The following is a 22,462-nucleotide window of genomic DNA, read 5'->3' as shown; positions in this document are numbered from 1 at the left end:
GATGGGAAGAGGAAGCCAAAGGGCCAAGTGGCTTCCACCTTCCTCAGTGCCTGTCCGTCTGAGGGGTGACATGCTGATGTCCTCTCCTGTAAGCTGCTGCCAGGAGCTGCTGGCCCTGCTGGAAGCAGAGGCCCTTCTCCGTTCTTCCAGAGCAGCTGGTGAAAGAGCTTTGGTTTGTTGTGCCTGGCTCTGGCTAGCAGAGGGTAAACCCTGTGAGCAGAAGAGCTGTGAGACTCAGGCGTTTGGATACAGGAAAGCTGGAGGTGGTGATGTCTGATGTTTCCTTATGTATGAGAACCTGTCTTGTGTTCTCAGCGCGTCTGTCATGTGAGCCATCCCTCCACTGAATCCTCTTTGGTACACTACGTCCCTCCCTCTTGTGTGCCCTGCAGGGTTACGTTGAACCTGGCAAGCAGCAAGTGCTGAAAGTGTATTACCTGCCAGGAGTGCCTGGAGTCTTCTGCAGGGCTTTCCAGATCCAACTGGGTCACCTGGAGCCAGAAAAAATCTCCCTGAAAGGAGAGGGGACCTTTCCCAGGATCCACTTGGACCTGCCCAGGAACATCAAAGGTGAGCACTGCCTGTCTGCTCGGCTTTCCCCCATGCCATATGCCCACAGGGCAGCTCACAGGCACCTCCAGCAGGCCTGGAGGTTTCAGGGCTGTCAGACAGGGTCAGCCCTCTGGTTGCTTCTTTAGCCTCTGGCAGACGAGCCCATGTGGGCTTTGCCGCAGGAACCATCGTGCACAGCTTGCCAAGAGGTCTGGGAAGATGATGGCTGGGCAGAAAAGCTTGGGAAAGCTGTAATAGAGGCTGGCAGGGATTTTGACAGGGGTTGGGTTTGCATCACGCTGTGGGGCTGAGATGCTCCTGTGTGGCGAGAAAGACGGGTGGGGGTGAGAAGCAGCAGGATCTCCTTTCCCTACATTGCTGGAGCAGTTTGTGTCTGGGTGTCGGGGGAATGGGGCTTCCCGTCTTCCGTGGGATTTGTGCTGCCCCACTGCTATGGGTGGTGTCCTGTGCTTTCAGGCAACGCCAAATATGAGAAGATCCTCCTAAAGGCCAAAGAAAAGCTGGACAAAGGCAGCCAGAGAGAAGAGGCCATTGCTCTGGGGGAGGCTGTGGCAGCCGAGCCCCGCGTGGACGACTCGGGCACCGTGGTGAGTAGAGCTGCTGCCCTGTCCCGCACGTGCCACCCTCCTGCGAGACACTGGAGCCCCTGCGCCCCACGGCAGCTGCCCAGGGCCCTGCCGGCACTGGGCACCTCCCTGCACGCCCCTGGCCACGGAGTGTGTCAGCTCAGCGTGCCCCTTGGGCTGCCCACCTCTGGGAGTTGTCCCTCGTGGCGATGCGCCAGCTCCTGACTACCCCAGGGAGATGCTGAAAGCTGTGCTCGGGCAGTTGGGTTTCTGGTGCTCTGAAGGACACACGGGGCGGTGCTGGGGGGTTTGTTGCTCACCGGCCAAACCCTGCCAGGTTTACAGAGCGTAAAGCAGCAGCCTGAATGCAGCCTGAGGCTGTGCTGTGTTCTGTATTTCCAGGAGGCTTCAGCTCTCTCATGGTTCCCTTTCCAGGAGAGCTTTTGTCCAGGCTGCTTTGGCACTGACTGGAGGCAGGGACATACTTGGAGCTTTGGAAGGTTTCTGGCTTGTTTGTGTGTCTGTCCAGATCAGCTTTGATAACTGGGCAGGCAGAGACACTGGAGTTCATTTCTGTGGGGATATGATCCTGCCTGAGAGAGCAGGAAGTGTCACAGACACTGATCAGTGAGGCAGACTGACTCCATCGCCCCTCTCAACAAGAGCAGGGTGGGATCCTCCACCCGAGACAAGCTTGTGCCTTGGGAAGGACCTTGGCTAACCAGCCCCTGTCTTTCCTTTCCTCAGTGGGATGCTCAGCTGCAGATGCAGATGGAGGAGATGCTGATTGAGGAGCATGCCCTGGAGCAGCAGAAAGCTCTCGCCTCCCGTCCCCCAGAGGACACTGCCTTTCACCAGCGTGTACATCGGAGGCTTCTCAAGTTAGTAGGGACTCCTGTAGCCTGTCTCCAGGGGCCGCGAGGGTAACAGCCAGCAGTGCAGCCCTGCCCCTGAGAGCTCCTTGTGTCTCAGAGCTGGGAATAGCTGAAGACTTCCGAAAGGGCCTGATGCTGAGAGCTACGCCGTGCTGCCTGTGGGCAGCTCGGTGTCCTCACTTGCACAGTGCTACCCTGAGCTCTGGAGGTGCTCCACTCCCCACAGTTGCTGGGTTCTGTTCTCAGAGCTGAGGGGGTGCAGACCAGCAAGCCCTTGCAGACAGCACAGGCACCACCCCTGCTGACCAGCTGTGAAAGGGGCATCTCCAAGCCGGCGTCTTTGTGCCGAGAAGCAGACCCCACTAAGCAGGAAGAGCAGGGAATGGTCCAGATCCCTTATGTGCTTTTCCAAGTGGGATTGCCTGCAAAAAGACCTTCACAGCAATCTTGTAGTGTTGGTTACTGCACGCGATACTCTCAAGCGCTGCTTTGGGGACAGATCTGGCTGCAGAGCAGTGGAGGTATCCTCTGCAAGGAAATCCTATGAGAAGGTCCTGAAGCAGTTTCAGGCTTGGGCCGGACACCAGCTTAGCAGTTTCATTGAGACCCGTGGAGACGCAGTGGACTTCTCTGCAATGGCTTTTCACAGCATAGGAACTGTGTCCAGTACCCACTTTAAACTGACTTGAAGATCCCGTTGGTGGCTGATAAATCCTAGGCCCTGCACTCCCCATGACTTAGCCAAGTCTTATTATTGGGTGCTCAGGTCAGGCCTTGGGTTTCCTGGGCTTGGCTTGAGTTTTCACAGCAGTGGATACAGAATTATCCACTCCATTTGCTTCTCCACTCCACGCCATGCTGGGCTTTACAGAGTGTCCTTCCTCCTCCTTTCAGAGCTGAGCTGCCCGAATACGTCCTGGACCTTGGCTATGTCGTTCCTGGTGACATCCACACACACATGGTGAAGATCACCAACACCGGGCACTTCCCTGCATCTTTCAAGGCCGATGGATATGTCCTGTGTAACACAGGTAACCAGTGGCTTCACGGGGGCTTGAAGGGGCTGTCTCTGCCACATCAGCTGGAGCCATTGGGCATGGGGAGATTTGAGTACTTCCTTGGGCAGCTTTTTCCTCCTTCGTACCCCTCTGGCCGGTGCCCTGTTCAAGAGCCTGAATTCTGTCGAGCAGTGCCCAGAGACCTGGTCTGCCTGTGGCTGCCCTAAAAAGTCATTGCAGGGGCCAGATGGGCTGATCAGCGTGATCGCCTCTCAGCATCTTCTGCTCTTGGCTCCCGTGAGCACCATCGGAGTTTCTTTGTGCACTCTGAGGGTTTATGTTGCAGCCAGATGGACCCTCTGTGGTTCGGAAGGGCTTTGTTTAGAGTTCCTCGTGCCAGAGCACTTCTGCTCAGCCTTATTGAACGGCCTGTGGGATCCTGTGCCGTATCGAAACAGGCTTCTCAAAGAGGCCTTGGGGTAAGGCTGCAGCTCCGTCACACGGGGACTGCTGTCTGTGAGGGGTGGCCAGGCGTCTCTTCTAAGCCGCTGTCCAGGGAACACCACAGCATTTGGTATCTTAGTTGGAAATTGTCCTTTGGAGAGGTGTATGCGTCCTTCCCTGAGATGCCTGCTGAAGGAATTGCTGGAGCTCCTCAACCAATGTGGTTCGGTTTTACCCTGCAACCCCTGGATTCTGGCTGTGAAAATCCTTTTGCTTTGGGCAGTGACAAGGGGAGAAGAGCAGCTTCTCTGGAGATGGAAAGGGGTCTTTCACAGAGCTGCCAGCCAGGACACCCCTGTGGCCTTGCCATGCTTCTAAGCCATTTCCTGTTGCTTGTGTATCTCAGCTGCTTGATTTTCCTGTGTTCAGGCTTCAGCGTGTGCCTGGACCTTGTGAAGCACCTGCCCTGCTGTGAGACCAAGACATTTGAAGTGCGCTTCGACCCACAAAGTGCCAACGTGCCCCTGGGAAAGGTGGATGTGCTCCTGCCCATCAAGGTAGGGCAGCTTGTGGGGCAGGCAGCAGGTTGGGCACAGCAGCGAGTGTCAGCCGGGCTCTCAACTGGATGCTCTGTCCTTCTCTAGGTCAGAGGAGGCCCCACGTTCCAGGTCCGCCTGCGTGCCATTGTGGCTGAGCCGTCCCTCTGCCTCTCGAGGGACAGGCTGGAGTTCTCCTCTGTCCAGTGTGGGCAGTGGCAGGAAGAAACCATCCAGCTCCACAACACGTCCCAGGTCCCCTGTAAATGGTCCATGAGCATGAATGAGGCTGTTAAGGAGGTAAAGCACAGACAACGTGTAACACACAACTTCTCGGTTGGGTTTTCTTTGCCTCTCTTGGCTTTCCCGCCCCTCTGGCTGCCTGAGCACTTGGGCTGCAGCTCGCTTGAGGAAGCTTTTGAGGGTACAGAGCAAGGCTGGTTCACCTGGGCCTGCTCACTAGCTGATGCTTCACTTCTCTGCCATCTTCACCCATTCCTCCCCCTCCGAGGACACTGCCTCCCCATCTGCCTGCCCTGCCAACATGTTTGCCCTCCAGTTCTAGGCAGGGGTGGCCACGTCTGGGTGGGATGAAGGTGCTCCCTGCACCGTGCCAGCATCTCGGAGCACTGCAGGAACCGAGGGTCTGTCCTCGCAGACCAAGGAGACCTCACGCGACTGGTTTCTGTGCGCAGGTGGACAAGCATCTGCCAGCGAGCGAGCATGACAAGCTGTGGGAGGAGATGAGGCCCGCGCCCTGTGGCTTTGAGGTGCTGCCCTCAGGTGGAACCCTCGCTCCAGGACAGCAGTGCCATGTCCAAGTCCGTTTTTCACCCACGGAAGAGGTGAGTTTGGTGGGTGTCACCCCCAGGAGGTCTGTCAGGGCAGTGTGGTAAGGGGAGGCCAGCACAGGGAGCGGGGAATGAGCTCTGCCTCCACGTGGAGCTTTCTGCCAGCCCTGTGCCCACCGTTCCTCAGTTTCCCCTGCACGGTCCCACGCAGTTTGGGAGTCAGCTTAAATGGTGGAGCATTCCCAAAGGCAGTTTGCATGTGGCCACCGTGACTTGGAAACTGGCAGCGTGTGACAGGATGGACCCAAGTGCTTCCATGGCTTGGGACAGTCGCAGGGATCTTTCAATTGCTCGTGGAGATTTCAGCGTCTCGTGTCTGGCTTTGACCAGAGCCAAGCACTGAGCAGAGAAGACGATCCTTATTTCTGTCCAGTGAGAGCTCAGCTGCCTCTTTCACACAGCTGATGTTTGCCCGGTGCTGCAGCGCCAGGACTGTGTCTGAGAAAGCAGACTTTTCTCACGTGCGTTGCGCTCCCCCACGACTAGGTGAAAACCTCTGATAGGCCGTTTTAGATCCATCTGGTAGCCAACTGACCAGTTACACTCCCCAGCAGGACTCACCGCAGTTACTCAGAGCCATGCAGATGCTGTAGCCACTGCTCTAAGTAACTGCCTGGTTTGGGTTCAGCTTAGAGGTGCTGAGAAGACCCCTGAGCCTGGGGCGATTGTTGCCTTGGAGGCGCTGTCACCTGGGGCTTCACGGAGGAGCTTTCTGTGCTGCTTCTTTGCAGAAGTGCTACCGGGGCGAGCTGCAGATCCAGATTTGCCAGAGCAGCCAACGCCTGCGGGTGCCGGTCCTGGGATGTGGTCTGCAGCCACGGCTGGAGTTGAGCCCCGCAGAGCTCGAGCTGGGACCGCTGCTGCCACAGAGCCATGGGGAAGAGGGGACGGTGGTGGTGAAGAACCCCTGTGGGGTTTACTCACTGGAGTTTGACCAGCAGCACCTTGCTGAGGAGCAGGTGAGGGGGAAGGTCTGTGCACGCTCCTGGAGATTCCCAGCGCTCCAGCATTCCCAGGCTTGTGCCAGGGAGACGGGGGCAGCGCGCAGGGCAAAGCCCGGCGGCATCCCAGGGTTAGCCGGCTCTGCTGGCAGGCTGTGGAGGGACTTGGATAATCCCTGCCACTGGGGGGAAAGAATATGGGAGGGGATGGCTCGTCTGGGGAGTCTGTTCACGTGGTGAAGGTCCAGAAACTCATGCTGTCTGTGGTTTCTCTTCCCTCTGTGCGCAGCTCCTACGGACACCTAAAGACGACAACAGCCACAACAGCTTGTTGCTGCCTCCGTGTGCCCCGGCTGAGAAGCTGACTGTTGAGGCCCAAGGAAGGGGCATAGAAATGAAGGTGAGATGAAATCTAAATGCTAAAAGTGCAGGTGGCAACCAGCATGGTTTTCTCATTTCCTCATCTCTTCCCCAGCCTACCATGGTTTGTGTTTCTGCCACGAGAGTGGCAGAAAACCTCTTCTCCTTCTTTCCTTTGGCTTGATATCAATCCCTACTGCCTCAGGTTGACGTTGTGCATCCACCAGGAAAGGTGGTGAAGCTAGGAAACATCTGCATTGGGCAGACGGTGAAGAAGATCGTCACCATAGCCAACAAGAGCGCAGGCCCTCTCGCCTTTAAGCTCAGAGTCACATCCACCGTGCCAGAGTTGCAGGAAGCTGGGGTAAGTGCCATTCCTTCTCTGCAGAGCACTTTAGTGTGCCTGCAGGGAGCGATGAGCTGCTGTGGGTGGGAGGTAGTAGCTAATGACAGCTGTGGGCTGCCCTGGCTGCCTGTGCCTGCCCCGTCCTCCCTGCTGGCACTGCTCTGCCAGCAGATGCTTGCAGTGTGAACGCTTCAGCTGAGCTGGGTGCCAGGACTCCCCGAGAGCCACAAGTGAGAAGGCGGCACAATTCCTCTAACCTGTTTTAGACGCATAGGTCAGGATGCAGCCGCGTATTTTAGATCTGGAAAGGCGAGGGAGGTGAATCTTGAAAGAGGGAGGGTTACAGCTCTGTTGGAACTTCCATGAAAGCTTTAGAAGGCAGAGGTGACCTCACCGTGACCAGGTGGACACATGGCAGAAAACACCTTTGGTATTACCTAGGAATGCCTACGAGGGAATGAGTGGGACTGGGTCAGTGTTGGTGTGGACAGAAGAGGAATTGGAAGCCTCTTCCCTGAGTCTGGTGAGGGAGGCTCCGCAGCTGGCTTGCCAGATGAAATAGTCTCCACTCATCTCTTCGGGTAGGTTCTGTGCTTGAAGCCCAGCAAGGAGCTAAAGCTGAAGGCCAGAGGAGACACCTGCAAAGTGGAGGTGACCTTCTCCCCGAAGCGCCGCATGCAGCCGTTCAGCGGGGAAGTGCTGCTGGAGTGCCGCGGGCTGGTGCGCTCCCTCTTTGCGGTGCGGGGCTCCTGCCAGGGCAGCCTCGTGAGCTTGGACCAGGACCAGCTCAGCTTTGGAGCCGTGGTGCGGCAGAGCTACACGTGCCGGCGCGTCGTCATGCGGAACGCGGGCAACACAGGAGTCAGGTAAAGCAGGACCCCCCCGCCTCTCTGAGGGCTGATTGCTTGGATGAGGCTTGTGAGGAGCCGTAGTGTGCCCAGATAGCTCCTCTCTGCTTCTCCATCCCGCTGGAGAGTCGTGCAGCCATGGCCGTGCAGTCAGGCCCTGGCAGTTAGCAAGGGGGTACGAGCAAAAGCTCATTTAGAGATGGGTGCAGTGGGTCCTGCCCAGCCTGAAGCCTTATTGCCAGGTGGCTCAGCATCAGGCCTGAGATGTGGTGGGAAAGCCCACCAGAGACGGAGAGCCTCACGCTGAGACTTACCCTGCCTTCACAGCTCCCCGTGGCTAATCCTTCTTTCCTGTCCTTGTGCTTTCCTTGGCAAGGTTTTTGTGGGACGTGGAGAGCTTCCAGCCGGACTTTTCTATCAGCCCCACGAAGGGTTACATCAGGCCAGGGGTGGATGTCCCCTTCGTTGTGACCTTCCGCCCCTCGAAGCTGAGCCAGGCTGTCCAGTACGAGGGGCTGCGGTGCTTCATCCCGGGCAGCGAGGCGCTCCGCCTTACGCTATCAGGATCCTGCGTGGAGGCCCCTGGCACCAGAGAGGTAACGCAGCAGGGACAGGATGGGCCCCTGGACCCCAGCATTTGCGCCACATCTCTCCCAGGGCAGGAACTGAAGGACACTTGCGAGCGCAGACTCGCTTGTGCCGGGGTATCCCAGAGAGAAAGTGCTGGGCAGGACTGCCAGAGTTCCTGAGCCCTGTCATTGCCTTTCTCCCCTGTTCGAGGTGTTGCTCCTCCAGTGAGCAGCTCGGTTGTCCTGGCTCTGCACTGCAGCACCCGTGCCGTGGGAGCACCCTGCCGGGCTCTCCTGAGACCCTCCCCACAGAGCCACCCCGCTGTATCCCAGCACTGCACCCGCAGCCACACTTCTCCCCCGTGCCGGGCCAGGGGAGGGCATTCAGCAGTAGGAAGGGGCAAGGCATCTGCATCCAGCCCCTGGGAGGGGGTAGCTTGGGAGCAGTTGGCTCTTGCTCCCAAAGAGAGCATGGAGCTCCTCTTCATCCTGCCCATGAAGGAAGGGGCTGTGTGGCTGCAGATCTGTCCTTGCACAGCACTTTCCTTTCAGGACTCCCCTGAAGTTTCCTTTCACCCAGCATGCGAAAGGCTTGTTCTGCTCCCTTCTTCAAGAACAACCAGCTTGATTTACTCCAAAAGCTGTGGCCAAAGTGTAATTTTTGCATGTGACAAGGAAAAGCTGCTCCCTGTGCTCCAGGTCCTGGTGTAGAGCCAGCGTGAGAAGAGTGGCAAGGATTGTGGGTACGACCCAGCAGCCTCTGTGCTCCTCTGTTACAGACCGTGACTTTCAGCTGCAATGTGCGTGAGAAGCAGAGCCAGACCATCCTCCTGTCGAACCCGAGCAGCGAGGCCTGGACCCTGAAGCCCATTGTTGAGGGGAAATACTGGAAAGGGCCTGAATTTATCCATCTGGAGGCCAGGCAAAAAGAAAAGGCCTACCAGGTCACCTACAGACCCCTAACCATGAGCTGTGGGAACAAGAAGCATCAGGTAGGTGAGCTGTGCCAGCGTGCTGACCCTCGTGGCATGACCCTCGTAGGTCACTCTCCTTTGGGCAGGAGGTTGGCCGAGATGACCTTTGGAGGCCCTGTCCAAGCTGAAGGTGTCCTGTGCTCTCTGTTGGAAGCTGGGTTTTGTGGTGGCTGGGGGCCAGGCACGGGCAAAGGGCAGATGGGAAGTCGGGACTGAGCGCCAAACGTGTTGGAGCAGCTAACGTAAAAAGCCAGGCTTTCTGCAGGCCAAGAAATGAAGTTTGTTCTGTGTAGCTCCGGGTCGCTGCTTGTGGCAGCCCAGGGGGCTCAGAGACCCCCATGCTCAGCGCACGGGCTGCACAGGCTCTCCAAGCCCCGGGCACAACCACTTCTGCCAGCAGCACCTGGCTGGTGTCCTTCTGCAGCTTGCAGGGAGCAAGAAGGGCAAAGCTGCCCTGCAGTTTGTCAGTGCCGTCCTGGCCGTGAGCAGGCAGGTGGGAAACGAGAGAGATCTCTTGAGGGTCATGCAGGAGCTTTGGGAGGAGCCCTTCCTGCAGGTCTCAGGCTGGGCACATGGGGGTGACTGGCCCCTCTGCAATGTTTTCTGTGCCAGGCCAGCAACAAGCTCCTAAATCCAAGGGGTCAGTTCAGAAGGGCTCTGTGGTGCTGGAGCTGCCGGGTCCTTGTCGCGCTCCTTGTCCCGCTCCAGCTGGCCTTACAGTGGGCCAGGTCAGAGATTTCTGGCCTCAAGTCTCCAGGGTGCTCAGCAGATCTGTGCCCTTAGGGTGGCACGTGCTCAGCATCTCTTTAACGTACAGCCTGCGTGAGGAGTCTTGCAGCTTTCAGCTGCTGTGGAGGCAGAGGCAGGTGTCTGGGATCCACGGGCACCCAGAATGAGCATGGATATGAGCTTTCCATGGCCCATGTCTGGGGGGCCCCTGTTGTGCCAGCTTACAGGCTGCTCTCTGGTCAGCGCTGTTGGGGCTAAGGCCAGCAGGACTGAGGCAATGGAGCTCATCAGGGACGGCCACCCCCTGCCCACGGCTGTCCCTGCGTGAGCACAGGCTGGCAGGGACATGCCCAAGGTGAGTGGGGCCAGTAAGGGAGTGTTGGGATGTGCAGAGCAGCTCTGCTGCAGGGCCCGTGTTTCCTTGCTTGGCCCAGAGATGATGCCTCTGTGTCCTGTAGCTGTGCCGTGTCCTGTGGGCCACGCACCCGCTCACAAGCAGCTCAGAGCAGGTGCGACGCTGGCGTCTGTCTCCTCCTGCGCGGGACAGGGCTGCAGTCACAGCTCTGCCAGCTGGACGTGCTGAAAGCTGCCTCAGTGAGAGCCTCAGGCATGGGACTGTCCAGGGGTGCTCCAGAGCCGACTTGTCCTATTCGTTGTCTGTAGGGCTCCATCTTCTTCCCCCTGCCGGACGGGACAGGCTTACGCTACCAGCTGGAAGGAACTGCTGAAGCCCCCAGGTGTTCAGGGGCCATTTCCCGGCAGGTTCCGTGCAGGAATTCCCACACGGAGCTCATCCCTGTGTCCAACTGGCTGCAGAGACCACAGAGGTGAGTCCAGCCCAGGGAGTCTGGCCTCATGAGCAATCCCTGCAGCAGCACAAGGCAGGAAGCTTCCAGTGCCTGGAAGCTCCTTCCTGAAAGCTTTTCCCTCTCCTTGGCCGTGTCTGGCCATACCCACGTTCTGCCTGTGCAGAGCCATCCTGGAGGGCTTTCCTCCAAGGGGGGTGAGAGCTGGCGCCCTGTGCCCGAGGCACTGAGGATGAGACGGGCTGTATTGTACCCCCGCAGGATGGGTATCCTGTGGGAGTCCTTCCTGTTGACCTTCACTGCGTCCTTCTCACCCGCAGGTTCCTGGTGGTTATTGACATGCTCAAACCAGAGAACCTGGAAAGCAGTTCTGTGCTGCAGGGGTGTTCATACATCGACGTGCCGAGCTCTGCGAAGAAGGACTACCAGCTCACCTTCTTCTCCTACAAAGAAGGAGTCTACAGGGCAAAGGTGAGTGAGGACACTGGTCTGCAGGGCCCTTCAAGGAGCTGTTGGCTCACCGAGAAGCTACACGCCTGTTTTCATACCTCCACGTGCACGGGTCCTATGAAATACCACAGGTGCTTTCTCTGGTCTTGCACTCCTCCTCGCTGGGTGCTCATAGCCATTCCTGGAAGCAGGGCGCTGAGCTCGGTGGGCTCTTCCGGGTCTGTTTTCATGTGTGGAATGAGCAGCACTTCCCTTTCTGTCTGATTCAGGTGACCTTCCTCAACGAGACAACCGGAGAGTACTTGTTCCACATGGTGACTTTCAAGGTGATGGCTTCGGGACCCATCGGCACTGTCGAAATGAGCACCGCCGTTCGGCAGAGAGTGTCCTCCACCGTCAAGGTGGACAACCCTCTGCCTGTCCCGGTGACGTTTGCCATCAACTGCAAAGTGCCGGGCGTCAGCGTTCCACAGCACTTTACTGTTCCTGCACAGTCAAAGGTAGGAGCAAAGCTCCTGCGGCTCACTCTGCTCTCCCTACTCGTGGCCGGAGGGGGGGCTCTTGGAGGGTGATGCCTGAAAGGGGCCATGTGGGGCCTCTTTCCGTGGTGGCAGCTCCCTGCCGATGATGTAGAGAGGGAGCAGTGTGCGAGAATATCCCCAGTGGGAATCATCCTGCGCTGGTGGAGTCTGCCCTGCTGGCCCCTGTAACACGCCGCCACTGGGCGTCACGTGGCAGGTCCTTGTGCCATGTGCCCCTCATTTAATGTGTTGCTTCCAGGTGCGAGTGGCTGCAGGACAAGCCTGATCCCGCGGCCAGGTTGTCTGCAGCCTGCATTGACAGGAGGTGGTGTGTGCCCTGGGGGAGCACAGGGGCTTTTTAGGGTGGGCAGCTTCTGGCATCATGCTGGAGGGCTCTGAGCTGTTGGGATCTGTCCCTGAGTGAACCGTCCCCCAGAAGGAGCAAGGCTGTGCCCGAGAGAGAGGGAGTCAGAGCGGGGAAGGCAGCCCAGCCTTCAAGCGCTGCCTGAGCAGAGCAGGGACCAGCTGCCCCCTTCTCAGGCACACGTGTTCCCTGCCTGTGCCTGACGCCGTGGCTTTTTCCTTCCTTCCTCCCAGGCGGATCTTGTCTTGGAGTATCAGCCCCTGAAAACGGGTGAGAGCACGGGGCACCTGGTGCTCCAGAGCAGCGACTTGGGCTCTCTGTCTTACAACCTGCAGCTGAAAGCCACCTCGAGCAGGCCAGAGAAGCCCGTGTATTTCCGCACCACGCTGGGCTCCCGTCAGACCATCACCACCAAAATCCGGAATTTTGCCCAGCAGGAGACCGAGTACCTCCTACAGGTGAGCCCGGGCTGCCGGGGCTCTGGCTGGGAGGCAGCTCCTCTGGCCAGCACCAGCCCTCTCCACCAAGGGGTCCGAGTGCCTCTGGCGTGGCCTGGCAGAGCCAGGGTGGCCATGTGAGCCCAGGGGCCTTCCCACTAGTGTGGGCTTGTCCTCCCTTGCGGGCCCGTGTCTGCTGCCCTGGTTGGAGCTGCTTTTGCAGGCCCCGTGGTGCCTGGGCTTGCTTCCCGCTTGCAGCCCAGGTCTGGCAGTCTTGGGGCTTGGGTGCAGGGTTGTCCCTGCTGGGCACGTTTGCACACTTCTCGTGCCCGTTCACCGCAGGCACTCACCAGGGCTATGGTCTGGGTGGGACGGGCCAGGGCCAGGGGACCATCGTGTTCTTCCCGAGGCGCTGGCTCTGCTGTTGTGACCAACCCCCCATGGTCTCTTGTCTCCTCTGTGCAGACCGACTGTGCCGACTTCCAGACGGCAAAATCCATCAGTGCGGCACCCGCCAGCGCTGGGGGCTCGGAGCTGAACGTGGAAGTGACCTTTGAGCCCTGCCACCTGGGCAAAGCCAAGGCCACGCTGCAGCTCAGCTCTGCACTGGGCGGGCAGTACTGCATCCCACTCATCGGCCTTGCGCTGCCCCCTAAACCCCAGGGCCCCTTCCTCATCCCAGCCGGCGGCACCACCTCCATCTCCTTCAGGAACGTCTTCCCGAGGGCCACGGCGTTCCAGTATGCCGTAAAGCACCCGGCCTTCAGCGTCAGGGCCCCGGAGATGCTGCGCGCCAAGAGCAGCACCACCATCACTGTCTCCTTCACGGGCGGCCCCACTCCTGTCACCAGCAGGCTGGTGGTCTCTTGCCCTGGCGGCTCCTGGATCTACCACCTCCGGGGCCTGCCCTCCACCCGCAAGTGACCAGCTGCCCCTGGCCCTTCCCGCCACGTTCGTGCTCTCTGGAGCCAATAAATTTCATTTAGCATCCTCCCACACGACGTCCTTGTCTCTAAACGGGAGAGGCATGAATTTGCTGGATGCACAGCCGGTGGACAAGGAATTGGCTGGATGACTGCACACAGAGAGTCGCGGTCAATGGCTCAATGTGTAAACGGAGACCAGTGACGAATGGTGTCCGTCAGGGGTCGGTGTTGGGGCAGACCCTGTTCAACATCTTTGTCGCTGACACAGACAGTGGGATAGAGCACCCTCAGCAAGCTTGCAGACGACACCAAGCTGTGTGGTGCAGCCGGCGCGCTGGAGGGAAGGGATGGCATCCAGAGGGACCTGCACATGCTGGAGAGGTGGCCAGCCTCATGAAGTTCAGCAAAGCCGAGTGCAGGCTCCTGCCCCTGGGTCAGGGCAATCCCAGGCACAGCTACAGGCTGCGCAGAGAAGTGATTCAGAGCAGCGTGAGGAGAAGGACCTGGGGGTTGGAACATGAGGCGCTTCAGCGTGCGCTTGAGCCCGGAAACCCCCTGTGTCCTGGGCTGTATCACCAAGAGCATGACCAGCAGGTCAAGGGAGGTGATCCTGCTCCTCTGCTCTCATGAGACCCCCACTGGGAGCACAGTGTACAGTTCTGGTGTCCTCAACAGAAGGACCTAGAGCTGTTGGAGCAAATCCAGAGGAGGGCCACGAGGATGCTAAGGGGGATGGAGCAGCTCCTGCACAAAGACAGGCTGAGAAAGCTGGGGCTGTTCAGCGTGGAGAAGGGAAGGCGCGGTGGAGACCTCATAGCAGCCTTCCAGTATCTGAAGGGGGCCTACCAGCATGCTGGGGAGGGACTCTTCATCAGGGACTGTATCAAGAGGACAAGGGGTGATGGGCTTAAAGTGAAACAGAGGAAGTTCAGGTTAGCTAGAAGGAAGAAATTCTTCACTGTGCGGGTGGTGGGGCACTGGCACAGGTTGCCCAAAGCAGTGGTGAATGCTCCATCCCTGGCAGTGTTCAAGGCCAGGTTGGACGGGGCTTGAGCACCATGGTCTTGTGTGAGGTGTCCCTGCCTGTGACAGGGTGTTGGAACTAGGGGATCTTAAGGTCCTTTCCAATCCAAACCGTTCTGCGATTCTGTTATTCTCTAAGATTCTTTGGGAAAGCGCGGTTAAGACTTCAGTCGGTTCCACTTAAAGGTAAAAATTTGAGAATGAAGACCTTAGGCCCAGTGTAGGAGAGGATCTGGTTCAAGACCGTCTTAAGAACCTGAACGTGCACAAGTCCATGGAACCTGATGGAATCCATCCGCGGGTCCTGAAGGAGCTGGCGAATGACGTTGCTAAGCTACTGGCCATCATATTTGAAAAATAATGGCAGCCAGGTGAAGTTCCCGACGACTGGAAAACGGGAAATATAACCCCCATTTTCAAGAAGGGGAAAATGGAAGACGCGGGGAATTACAGAGCAGTGAGTCTCACCTCTGTGCCTGGTAAAATCGTGGAGCACATTCTCCTGGACAGCATGCTAAGGCACATGAAAAACAACAAGGTGCTTGGTGACAGCCAGCATGGCTTCACTAAGGGGAAATCCTGCCTGACCAATGTGGTGGCCTTCTATGATGGGGCTACAGAATTGATGGACAAGGGTAAAGCAGTTGATGTCATCTACCTGGACTTGTGCAAAGCGTTTGACACTGTCCCACACGACATCCTTCTCTCTGAATTGGAGAGATACCAATTTGATGGATGGACCACTCGGTGGATAAAGAACTGGCTGGACGGCCGCACGCAAAGAGTTGTGCTCAATGGCTCGATGTCCGGCTGGAGACCGGTAACGAGTGGTGTCCCTCAGGGAGCGGTGTTGGGACCGGTCTTATTCAACATCTTTGTCGCTGACATGGACAGTGGGCTTGAGTGTGCCCTCAGCAAGTTTGCCAGTGACACCAAGCTGTGTGGTCCGGTTGATATGCTGGAGGGAAGGGATGCCATCCAGAGGGACCTTGACACGCTTGTAAGGTGGGCTGATGCCAACCTTATGAAGTTCAACCATGACAAGTGCAAGGTCCTACACCTGGGTTGGAGCAATCCCAGGCACAGCTACAGGTTGGGCAAAGAAGAGATTCAGAGCGGCCCTGCAGAGAAGGACTTGGGGGTGCTGGTCGATGAAAAAATGAACATGAGCCGGCAGTGTGCGCTCGCAGCCCAGAAAGCCAACCGTATCCTGGGCTGCATCAAAAGGAGCGAGACCAGCAGGTCGAAAGAGGTGATCCTGCCCCTCTACTCTGCTCTTGTGAGACCTCACCTGGAGTATTGTGTGCAGTTCTGGTGTCCTCGACATAAAGAGGACATGGAACTGCTGGAACAAGTCCAGAGGAGGGCCACGAGGATGATCAGGGGACTGGAGCGCCTCCCGTATGAAGATAGGCTGAGCAAGTTGGCGCTGTTCAGCGTGGAGAAGAGAAGGCTGCGTGGGGACCTAATAGCAGCCTTCCAGTACCTGAAGGGTGCCTATAGAGATGCTGGGGAGGGGCTCTTCATCAGGGACTGTAGTGACAGCACAAGGGGTAAGGGGTTAAAACTTAAACAGGGGAAGTTTAGATTGGATCTAAGGAGGAAATTCTTTCCTGTTAGGGTGGTGAGACACTGGAATGGGTTGCCCAGTGAGGTTGTGAGTGCTCGATCCCTGGCGGTGTTCGAGGCCAGGTTGGATGAAGCCTTGCGTGGGATGGTTTAGCGTGAGGTGTCCCTGGCCATGGCAGGGGGGTTGGAACTAGATGATCTTGAGGTCCTTTCCAACCCTAACTATTCTATGATTCTATGATTCTGTGACCCTGGAAGGGAGCTTGGGCTGTCTCGGCGTTGGCTGGCAGTTGAAGGTTATGAAGGAAATAGCAGGAAGCTCTACTAGTGGGCTCCTATTAATGATGTCAGCTGTGGTAGAGCTTTTGTAAGGGGTTTCCTTTAGTTAGAGAGCTTCTGCCTTGGTGCCTTCAGCACACAGGGGTGTCACGCCTGAGGTGTCTTTGCCTGAGCTCTCCAGTTTCCAGCTGGATTCGTGGCTGGACATGGTGCGGGACATGTTTTGGAGTGTTTCCAGAGGCTGGCTGCCTGGAGAGCCAGTTAGCACTCGGGGCTCATATCCTCCCTGCCTGTGTTGTAAAGGCCCAGATGATGAGTGTTGGTTTCAAAGTGAGGGCTCCACGTTCCCCGCCAGGCAGGTGTGAGGATTTGCTTTGCCTGTGGCCCCGAGTCTCATGGGAAGCTTTTGTTTCTGGCAAACGCTGTGCTGCAAACGTGTGAAGCTCCTGGCAGCTGAGATGCCCCGGGCAGTTGGGTGGCCTTGTGTGGTGCGTGTGCCCGTGTGCGCAGGCTTAATGGGTACAAAGTCATCGACGGGCGCTCACCAGGGACAGCAACAGGGGTCACCCCAAAGGCAGGCTGGCCATGGCCCTGGTGTGGCGGGGCTCCTCGTGGGCCAGCAAAGTAGGAATTAAATGGTTGCTTTGTAGTCAGTGCGGAAGCTTTTTTGTTTCCTGCTGAAGCAGAGAAATTCTTGGCTCATCTGCGGTGTCTCCAGCAATTTATGTGTCGCTCACGGAGCGTGACCAAATGCTGCTGTAAGGTGCACTTTAGCCCTGGTGCAGGGCTTCACTGCGGGGGAGACATTGAAGGCGTAGGGGGGCTGCAGGGATCCGCAAGGCTGTAGCTTTAGCAAGGCCCTGCGGTGGCCGTGGAAGCCACGTGTGGCCCTCGCCTATTGTGACGTACAGGGGAGCTGCTGCTGTTAAAGGCGAGCAGCAGCCGTGGCCCAGTGAGAGCAGGAGTTGCTGAGCCGCTGAGGCAGGAGCAGGCTTGAGCTACTGTCAGGCTCTGAGCTCTGCTTCCTCGAGGCGCTGGTGAAACCCTGCCCTAGCTGGCAAAGCCAGAGCGTTGAGGAGAGGGGCTGGGCAGCCCAGGTGCCAGCCCTGTCCTTTGCTGCCCAGGTTCCCCTGGCTGTTGGCAGCCCAGCAGCAGTTAGCTGCTGTGCTGGTGGGCAAGAGCCACACCGAGGCGTCCCTGGGCGGCTCCTGTCCCTGCAGCTGCCCACAGCTGCCGAGCAGCGCGAGGGCATTCAGGAGCCAAGGCTGGGCCCCGCACGGAGGAATCCTCCAGGAGAAGCGTGAATCACCCGTGCTCAGGTAGCGTCTGGCCCTGGGCAGGGAGGAGGCAGCTCCGCTGGCAGCAGGGATGGGGCAGTTGTGTGATAGCCGGCAGGATTTAAACATCCCTGGGCTAAGAGCAGGGCTGGGCAGGTAGAAGGGCTTGAACGGGCTCTGAAATTGCCGTGCAACTTGCAGTGAGGGTAGAGACTTGGAGCTAGGCTGTAGGTCCTGCAGCAAAGGGAGCCTTGGCTGTCTGAGGTGGGGAGCAGGGAGCCGTGGGGTGGTGGGCTGGAGGGGTGCTGTGTCCTGGTGGCTGGTTTGTCCTGCCCCTGCAGGGAGATGTGCCCGATTGCTCCGTTGTGCTCCTTTCCTGCTCCTCTGGGAGGCTGGTCCCTGCAGGCTCTGGGGCTGTGGAAGAGCCTTGCTCCAGGGCACGGGGGGAAGCTGCTGGGCTGGCTGGGCTGTGGAGGTTGGAAGCCCTCTGGAAATAAGCATTGTGGGGGCGACGACAGGGTTCGTTTCAAGTGAAGTGAAATCACAGCTTGGAGAATTGGAACGAATAAGGCAGTTATTCTTAAGACCCGGTAAGAAACCACTGAAATCCAGCTTAATGCTGGATCATCCCCATTAGGTTTCTCCCTTGAAAAGGAGTTATTTCCAGCTCTAAATCCCAGCTCTTGCTGCAGCAGGTCCTCCTGTCCGTAGGGCAGTGCAGAGCTCTGGAGTTTCTTGCAAGGACAAAAGGAAACGGTAGCCTTGTTTCCTGAAGCCGTGGAGGGCCCGGCACCACAAACACGTGCAGTGCTGTCACTGCCTTGGCAGTAAAGGAGTGAAGTGATTGCCTTGCTTGCAGGGTGTGGGGAGCAGTCGAGGGGCAGGGAATGGCCATCTTTGCCTAGATGCTGTCTTGCTGTGTCCAGCAAGTGCACACAGCAGAGGTGATGTGGAGCACAGGGAAGCAGGAGGGAATATCATCCTGGATTTTACGTAGCTCTGAGCTAATTGCTCATGTGCCTTCGATGGTTTCCTGCTTTTTTCCTGCTGTGGCAGCCTGGAGTGCCTGTAGGGAGCCTGGAGTTTGGGTGTTAACAAGCGAAAATGAGGGCGTCCTTCTGCATGGAGAAATGCTCTTGGGCAGTGGGGTGATTTCCTGCCTGGAAGGAGCCGTTTTTGCCAGATAATCTTTGTAACGTGAGCCAGGCAAGGTAGCCTTGAGAAAGTATAGTTCTTAATCAGAGTCTTGAACTCTGTGCTGAGTTAGTTAGAAACATCATCAGGCTCCTTGCAGAGAGGGTGAGAAGTGCCAGTAGCGCCTGGTGCGTCTGTGTGGCTCGTGGGACTGCCCCCAGAGCAAAAGGCTGTTTTGGCTCAGGGTCTGTTTGTTGTGGGGTTTTACGTCTATGAATGGAGCCTAAATATGGTCTAATCATGAGTGAGGGTGGGGAGGCCCTGTGTTCTCCGCTTAGGAAGGATGCCAGAGGCTGGAGACACAGCTGTGTCCTTTGGGTGTGCCAGGAATGGCGAGGCGCTGGCACAGGTTGCCCAGAGAAGCTGTGGCTGCCCCATCCCCGGCAGTGTTCAAGGCCAGGTTGGACGGGGCTTGGAGCAACCTGCCCTAGTGGAAGGTGTCCCTGCCCGTGGCAGGGGGTTGGAACTGGGTGAGTTTTAAGGGCCCTTCCCTGAGGTTGCGGGGTTCCATGAATCCAGGGTTTTAAGGTTCTGGGGTTGTGGATTGTCCAACTGTTGCTTCTTCCAGGCGACCTCTGCGACATGGCCAGTGGCAAGACCCCCCGGCCCATGAGGTCCTCCAGAAGGGCGGATGGATTCCAGAGCAGAGTGGTAGCATCTCGTAATCCGAAGCTGGTCAGAGAGGCAGAAGAGTCTCTCACCACCAGGCAGAGGCTGGCCAGCCCTCGGGAGATGAGGCGGCCCCGGGCTACCCAGCTTCGGGACATGGGTGAAGTCTCCCATCAAAAGGTAGCCTTTCCCTGCTCTTCTCCTTGCCGTTTGATGTGACATTTGAAGAGGGCACGTGCTTGTGGCAGCCTTGCCTCCAGCTTACCCAAGCAGCTTGGTGATGAGGTCCTGTTGTCATTTCCAACTGGTGGTGGTGGAGTTCTTTGTGCTGAGGGAAAGGCAAAAAACACATTTCTCCAATGAGCCATTGAAGTCCTGGTCTGCACAAAGGCAGTGGAACCTCTGCTGCAGTGGGTGGGTTTTGCTGGGCAGAGAAGAGTGGATGCGCTTTGCCTGGATCAGTGTTCTCTTAGATGGATGTTCAAAGCTGCTTTTCTTGCAGGACTGCTCAGTCTAACACACAGTCCAGGTGGGTGGATGACTGAGGTAGGCTGTTGAGCAGAAAGCTACCAGCAAGAGACCTGATGTAGCACATCGGTTACGGGTTGCCCCAGGCAGCACAGGAGGTGGGAACACGTAAGACGGGCGCCCAAATAACTGGCAGTGCTACAGCTACTGGGCTCGGCCTGAGCGTGGCTTTTGTGGAGAAGCGGGAGAGCTGCCTGTGTCTCTCGAGTGACAACAGTGCAGCTGGGAGAGGGGAGAGCAAGCAGGGAGGAATTATCTCCAAGTACTGCCTCTGCTGGGTCAGCGTTTGGTCTTTGCGTGCATTTTTCAGAGCTGCTTCTGCAGCGGTATTCAAGAAACGAGCAGTAAGAGAATACAGTGAAGCATCAACTTAAAGCTCGTGGGGAAAGGGGATACGAATTGCAGTCTAGCTCAAGTTGCCCCGTAATGCTGAGACTTCAGCTGAAACTTCATCCCCATCCAGCATTCACCTCATTTGTCTGTTTCCCACCTGCCCTGTTTCTTTCTTGTTGGCCTTTCCTCCCTGGTACTGGTGTCTTCCGACTGGTTTCTCGGGTCTGCATCAAAAAACCAAAAAGATATTTGGGATGCGTGGGACTCAGTCTCGCTGTCTCAGAGGGAAGTTCACCTGCAAATTGTTTCCTGTGGAGGCTCCTGGAAACTCCTGGGTTTTGCTTGCTCCCTGAGTGCTCGTGACTGTTCCAGCAAGCGTCTGGAGCTGAGGGAGCCCCTTAGCAGAGGGCTCTGCTGGAGGTGGGCGCTGCTTTGCCTTTTGGAGAAGGCAACCTGGAGAAAGAGCCTGCAAAAGAGCTTCTTAGCTTGAGGCTGCTCAACGTGGTCCAGAAACGTTTTGTGAGCTGAGAGCGGAGGTGGGTGGGCTCCCATCTCCTAGTGTGAGCTGGGCAGATGCACTCACCAAGAGACTGTGTTTACTGGAGATCAGTGTGGGATCTTCATTCGTTAATCTTTCTCCCAGCAGCTGAAGCTCTCTCTGCTCTGTCTTGCATCTGCAGTTCTCAGCAGTTGGCCTGGAGCAGAGGTTGTTCCAGCCGTTCCCATCCGAGGTGGTGTTTGAGAACTACGTTCCCCGCCAGTTCTACATAGCGGCGCTAGCTCTGAGGAACATCGACAGGGTAAGTGCTGGGCTGTGGAGGCTGAGCACTGGGCTGGAGGAGGAGAGCAGTGGAATTCACGTGGTGTGCAGCAGAGCAAGTTACCTGCTGCAGCGCAGCGCATCCAGAATAAAATGTCTCAGCAGCGTGATTCTGCAAGATGGGGGAAATGTTGCCATGCTGGGGATTGTGCCGCTGGTTTTGGCCGCGCACTGGTGGTAACTAAGCCAAAGGAGCTTTTTGAGCCAGCATGCTTCCCCTTGAAAGCCCTGGACTGATGGGAATGTCGAGGGCTGGGCAGTGCTTGCCTGCTGTCATGCTTTACCGCGAGTGTGCACCATGTCCCGGTGGCTCCTTGGTTAATCTTGGTTTCTGGCAGGGCGTGTTTCCCTCTCTCAGCCTGTTGAGCCCCCTGTGTGCAACTCCGTGTCAAAGCACAGGGCTTGAGTTTTCTCCACTTTGTGCTGGACTAAGTTGTAACTCCTGGCATTAGCACTCCAGGCTGGGTGTTTTGGAAGAGCAGGAGAAACAGGCTGGCTTAGCAGCAGCAGTTAAAGGGCTGGACTTGAGGTGCCACTTGAGTCTCCTGCTAAGCCTAATTCGGTTCTGCTCAGGTGTTTCTAAGCCAGCGTGGCTGTGCGTTCTCTTTGGAGAATCCCAGCACAGGCAGGGTAATGTGCTCCTGAAGGTCTCCAACTTGGAACGGGAAAGATTGTGATCCTGTTGAGATTTCCTACGAAAAATGAGCAGGGAGAAGTTGAGAAGTGGCAGCAATTTTGTTCTGCTCTGCTGTAGAGGGGGAAATGGAGACCTTTTGAATTTCAGCTGGGGAAACGTTTGCTCCAGTGAGGCATGTGCCAAGAGCAAGCTGGTGGGAAAAGACAGGAGGGAGGAAAGGGGCTGAGTTCAATGTCCTGTCGCGGAGCGCTTTCTTCCGCACAGGGATTCTCTTGGTACGTAAGAGGAAGTGTGCTGGAAGCAGAGAAAGGTGAGAAACAGGCGTAATTCAGGATCCGGTTGTGTAAGAAAGAGCAAGACGTGTGTGTGAGAGGAGGGCACAGCGGGGAGCTGGGGGGGAGGTGGAAGTGTGCAGGTGAATTAACGCCCTCCTCAAATCTCCCTGTTGGGAGAAACAAAGGAGGGGACAAAAGGAGTGACACCGTCAGGGCTTAATGTAGCGGGAGGAACAGCAAGAGAAGTCAAAGTATCTCCTGAGATAACGGGTTTTACAGGGACGTGGTAGAGCATGGAAGACCCTTTGGCAAGGAAGGATGAAGGTATGGTCCCTCAGTTACTCCCAGAGAGTACTGTGTCATTCCTGGTGTAGCTTGGGCATACTGGGAAGTTGCAATGTGGGTACCTATGCCCAAGGGACACCACTGGTGTGGTTCACAGTGACTTTGGGCAATCTTTGCTGCAGGTGTGCCCTTCGCTTATTAAAATGGGCCTCAGTTTCTCTTTTCCTACTGCTCTGCTTCGTTCCCACTGTGCCTTTTGGCTTCAGCTGCTCCCTCATCCGTGCAGCTCCTCAGAATGTTTGCCTTTGCCAAGTACCAGCAAAGAGGCAAACAGTGAATTTGCTCTATTCGTGCTTCCCAAGTGGAAAACAACACCTGCATTGATGTTGGTGCCATTCCCAATAAAACGTAAGAGACTGGTAACAGCTGCAGCTTGGGATTTCTATGCCCTGTGAAGGGGAGGCAGTGTGTGAACTGTTGATTTTACCCAAAATGAATCAGTTGTGAAGCTGGTACAAC

The 22,462-nt window shown here is 57.0% G+C and overlaps 3 protein-coding genes across 3 annotated transcripts in view; all 3 read left to right on the top strand.

The window, feature by feature from the left end:
- The window catches only part of LOC136005846 (hydrocephalus-inducing protein homolog), a 62,651-nt gene extending 51,213 nt beyond the window's left edge, over positions 1 to 11,438 (top strand). Inside the window, exons 34-48 of the mRNA XM_065663740.1 lie at positions 393 to 570; positions 1,030 to 1,160; positions 1,887 to 1,937; positions 2,982 to 3,045; positions 3,886 to 4,013; positions 4,101 to 4,292; positions 4,688 to 4,837; positions 5,575 to 5,739; positions 6,350 to 6,412; positions 7,142 to 7,356; positions 7,715 to 7,907; positions 8,687 to 8,899; positions 10,274 to 10,437; positions 10,737 to 10,887; positions 11,136 to 11,438. Of these exons, the coding sequence (XP_065519812.1) occupies positions 393 to 570; positions 1,030 to 1,160; positions 1,887 to 1,937; positions 2,982 to 3,045; positions 3,886 to 4,013; positions 4,101 to 4,292; positions 4,688 to 4,837; positions 5,575 to 5,739; positions 6,350 to 6,412; positions 7,142 to 7,356; positions 7,715 to 7,907; positions 8,687 to 8,899; positions 10,274 to 10,437; positions 10,737 to 10,887; positions 11,136 to 11,438 (2,361 nt within the window). The remainder of the gene's footprint in view (positions 1 to 392; positions 571 to 1,029; positions 1,161 to 1,886; positions 1,938 to 2,981; positions 3,046 to 3,885; positions 4,014 to 4,100; positions 4,293 to 4,687; positions 4,838 to 5,574; positions 5,740 to 6,349; positions 6,413 to 7,141; positions 7,357 to 7,714; positions 7,908 to 8,686; positions 8,900 to 10,273; positions 10,438 to 10,736; positions 10,888 to 11,135) is intronic.
- Positions 11,439 to 11,453: 15 nt separating this feature from the next.
- On the top strand, positions 11,454 to 19,069 carry LOC136005845 (hydrocephalus-inducing protein-like). The gene is made up of 4 exons (XM_065663739.1): positions 11,454 to 11,511; positions 11,989 to 12,209; positions 12,654 to 13,046; positions 19,025 to 19,069. Exons 1-4 carry the CDS (start codon positions 11,454 to 11,456, stop codon positions 19,067 to 19,069), a joined length of 717 nt encoding a protein of 238 aa, XP_065519811.1.
- An 86-nt stretch (positions 19,070 to 19,155) lies between these two features.
- The window catches only part of LOC136005844 (hydrocephalus-inducing protein-like), a gene marked incomplete at its 5' end in the record, with an annotated part of 37,508 nt that continues 34,201 nt past the window's right edge, over positions 19,156 to 22,462 (top strand). The window contains 2 exons of the mRNA XM_065663738.1: positions 19,156 to 19,245; positions 20,607 to 20,726. Coding sequence (XP_065519810.1) covers positions 19,156 to 19,245; positions 20,607 to 20,726 — 210 coding nt within the window. The remainder of the gene's footprint in view (positions 19,246 to 20,606; positions 20,727 to 22,462) is intronic.

This window comes from Lathamus discolor, chromosome Z (assembly GCF_037157495.1).
Source record: "Lathamus discolor isolate bLatDis1 chromosome Z, bLatDis1.hap1, whole genome shotgun sequence".
In the NCBI taxonomy this organism is placed as follows: domain Eukaryota; kingdom Metazoa; phylum Chordata; class Aves; order Psittaciformes; family Psittacidae; genus Lathamus; species Lathamus discolor.
The sequence above is the reverse complement of the archived record's forward strand: the minus strand, read 5'-3'. Positions and strand labels throughout refer to the sequence as shown.